The sequence below is a fragment of the Capsicum annuum genome, chromosome 11 (assembly GCF_002878395.1).
Source record: "Capsicum annuum cultivar UCD-10X-F1 chromosome 11, UCD10Xv1.1, whole genome shotgun sequence".
NCBI lineage: Eukaryota > Viridiplantae > Streptophyta > Magnoliopsida > Solanales > Solanaceae > Capsicum > Capsicum annuum.
The window spans coordinates 189,279,728-189,282,577 of NC_061121.1; the positions used below are offsets into that span (position 1 = coordinate 189,279,728).

The 2,850-nt window shown below is 33.1% G+C and overlaps 1 protein-coding gene across 1 annotated transcript; it reads right to left on the reverse strand.

Annotated features, from left to right (window-relative positions):
* Positions 1–200: 200 nt before the first annotated feature.
* Positions 201–1,355, reverse strand: LOC107846332. Its single transcript, XM_016690750.1, has one exon. It carries the CDS (start codon positions 1,353–1,355, stop codon positions 201–203), a length of 1,155 nt encoding a protein of 384 aa, XP_016546236.1.
* Between the last annotated feature and the right edge of the window lie 1,495 nt (positions 1,356–2,850).

Below are 2,850 nucleotides of genomic sequence, written 5' to 3' on the forward strand. Positions count from 1 at the left end.
TTAAGAAGATTTTATTCACAAAGTTGCTAAGTGAAATAGGTCTTAGGTCTAAAAATTATTCACGACTATTTTTTTTGGTCACAACCCCAAGTTGGTGTGTGTGATAAACCTTGGAAGCTCATATCTACATAAGAATGCTATTACTATCTGATGTAGATCCTTAGATATTATGTCCTAAGCATCTTGGAAGAAAGCACCTGTTATACCATCTGGCCCTCCAAAGCTGTTTTATTTAATCCTATGACTACTACCTTTACTTCATCTATTGTTGGTATTTTCTTTAAATATGCATTCTGAGCTTCTGTTACTACACTTGGTAGCACATCTAGCATTGTAAAGTCCCCAACATCCTCCTGCTTTTGAAATTGATTCTGATAGAACATAGTAGAAGCTTCAGTAATTTCATCCTGATTCTCCAGCCAAATACCCTCATCATTCTGAATCTTTTTAATCTTTACCCTTGACCTTCTTCCCTTTACTATTGCATGGAAAAATCTTGTGTTCCTTTCTCCATCTTTGAACCACTCAAAACCTTTTTTCTGTCTCCAGAGTTCCTTCTCTCTTTTTAGTTGCATTGCCAACACTTCTTGTGCTTTGAACAAATTAACCCTGTTATCCCCTGTGGGATCCTCCTCAAACTGCTTCTCTGTTACCTTAATCAATTCTTCAAGAGTAGCAATCTCTTGAAATATGTTTCCAAAAGTTTGCTTACTCAACTGAGTCAATGCAACTTTAGTCTTCTTTAACTTTTGGTAAAAATTAATGAAAGGATTCCCTTCTACCTCCACTTTCCAATTCTGCTTAATTACTTCCAGACAAGATTCTTCTTTAAGCCAAAAATTAAGAAATCTAAATAGCTTAATTAAATGATCATGGTGAGTATTACAATATAGTAAAGTTGGTGCATGGTTAGAACCACTTCTTACCAAGTTTTCTACGTCAATAACATGAAATATTTCTTGTAATTTATCATTAGAGAAGACCCTATAAAGTCTTTTGAATATACAATCTCCATCTTCTCTACCATTCCACCAAGTAAATTTGCTTCTCTTAAATGCAATCTCCTCTAAATTACAAGTGTTGATACAATGATTAAAGTCTCCTGTCTCTTTAAAAGTTACTGGTAATCCACCAAGCTTCTCTTCTTCATGTCTTATGACATTAAAATCTCTACCTACCAGAAAAGGTTTATTTATTATACTATTCAGTGCCCCAAGAGATTCCCACAACTGTAGTCTGCCAAGCTGATTATATTTTGCATAAACTAATGTAACCATAACTACTACTCCTATATGTTGATTCTTCAATCTGAGTGAATGTTGTTGTTCCTCATCACTAATGATAGCATACTCCATAGTTGACTCCATAAAGGCCTAAATTTTTCCTGACATATTGACTATTACATGTTGAATTGTCAACCTTCTCTTATAATCCTTAATATTCTGCCCTTCCTGAAATAGTTCCATAAGCCCTATAAAACCAAAATGGTATCTTTTGTGTATTATAATCAACCTTGTAAAATCCTTCTCTGTATTAACAGACCTGATGTTCTAGATTAAAACATTTATTTTGAGCAACACTCTTTGCAATACTTTGGTTTATGATTATACTGAATATGAATCCATTTGGACTTAATATCTCCAGTGATATCATCTTCCTCATTGATTTTAACTCTGTGTGGTAGTTTAGCTACTAAATCCACCTCTATCTTCACTCTTGTACAACTTGGCCTCATATGATTCTTTGTAGCCATATCCACCATTAAGGGTTTGCCTACTGCAGATGTAATTGAGAATATGGCTTCCTTAGCAAAAAAAAATTGGTGGTAATTCTGGTAATAAAATTCATGCCACACCAACCGTGGTTTCAACATCCGGTTCAAACAATGGATCCCAGTTAAGTGTCCCCATTTTCCAATACATGTCTTTGTCCTTAATCTAGTACGCAGTGGTTGATAACAATTGAACATAGTCCTCCGATTAATTCAAACGAATCAATGTATGTCTTGTATCTAGCACCCCTATTATACACTCTCCCTTAATCCCGCATTGCTTTAGGATTAATTTTCTAAGTTTAGTGACATCAGGTTTGCCATATGAAAACTTACCAATGATTGCATACTTCAAATTGTCTTGAATTATCAAGCTTTTTACTTCAGAAGATTTTCATGTAACCGATGGTTCCCCATGTAGTATAATGACAGGTTTAGGAGAAACCCTAATATTCTCATGCACGTAAGGTTTATAATTCAATAAGTCAGCATATTTTGGGGCAGGTCCATTCAAATTACACTCCCCTCAACAATCAGCTTTTGTGATTCCTCCAGTAGTCTAATCCCACCGGAAGTAGTATCCATAGTGATCAAAAAACTGATTGACAATGAAGGGTTTGCATGCGCCATTTTTAGGGGTTTTTAAGGTCGGTCCGTCCTGTTATTAACTAGGTTTAATATAACATATACATTGAATATGTTTTGTATATGTGAATATAATCTAATAGTAACAAACCGTAGAAAACTGTATTTTCAGTTACATAGTTAGTGTTTATGTGGTAACATATACATAATACTTTTTTATGTATATGTCATTCTTACAAACATAGAAAATGTGACATTGTTATATACATAACAATATTTTTTTTTAATAACTAACATATACATAGTCTATTTCTTGTAATTGTGTAATAAAACCAGTTTTCTTCTGTTGTTTGTTTTTAAAAAATGTTTAACATAAAAAAGCATAAATGTTTAATTTGTGTACTAATGAATAGTAGATTAGTTGCGTTGTATATGTTTTTTTTAAAGTATATCAGATTAGTATCATGAAAATCGTAAAAACCTATAAATTAATA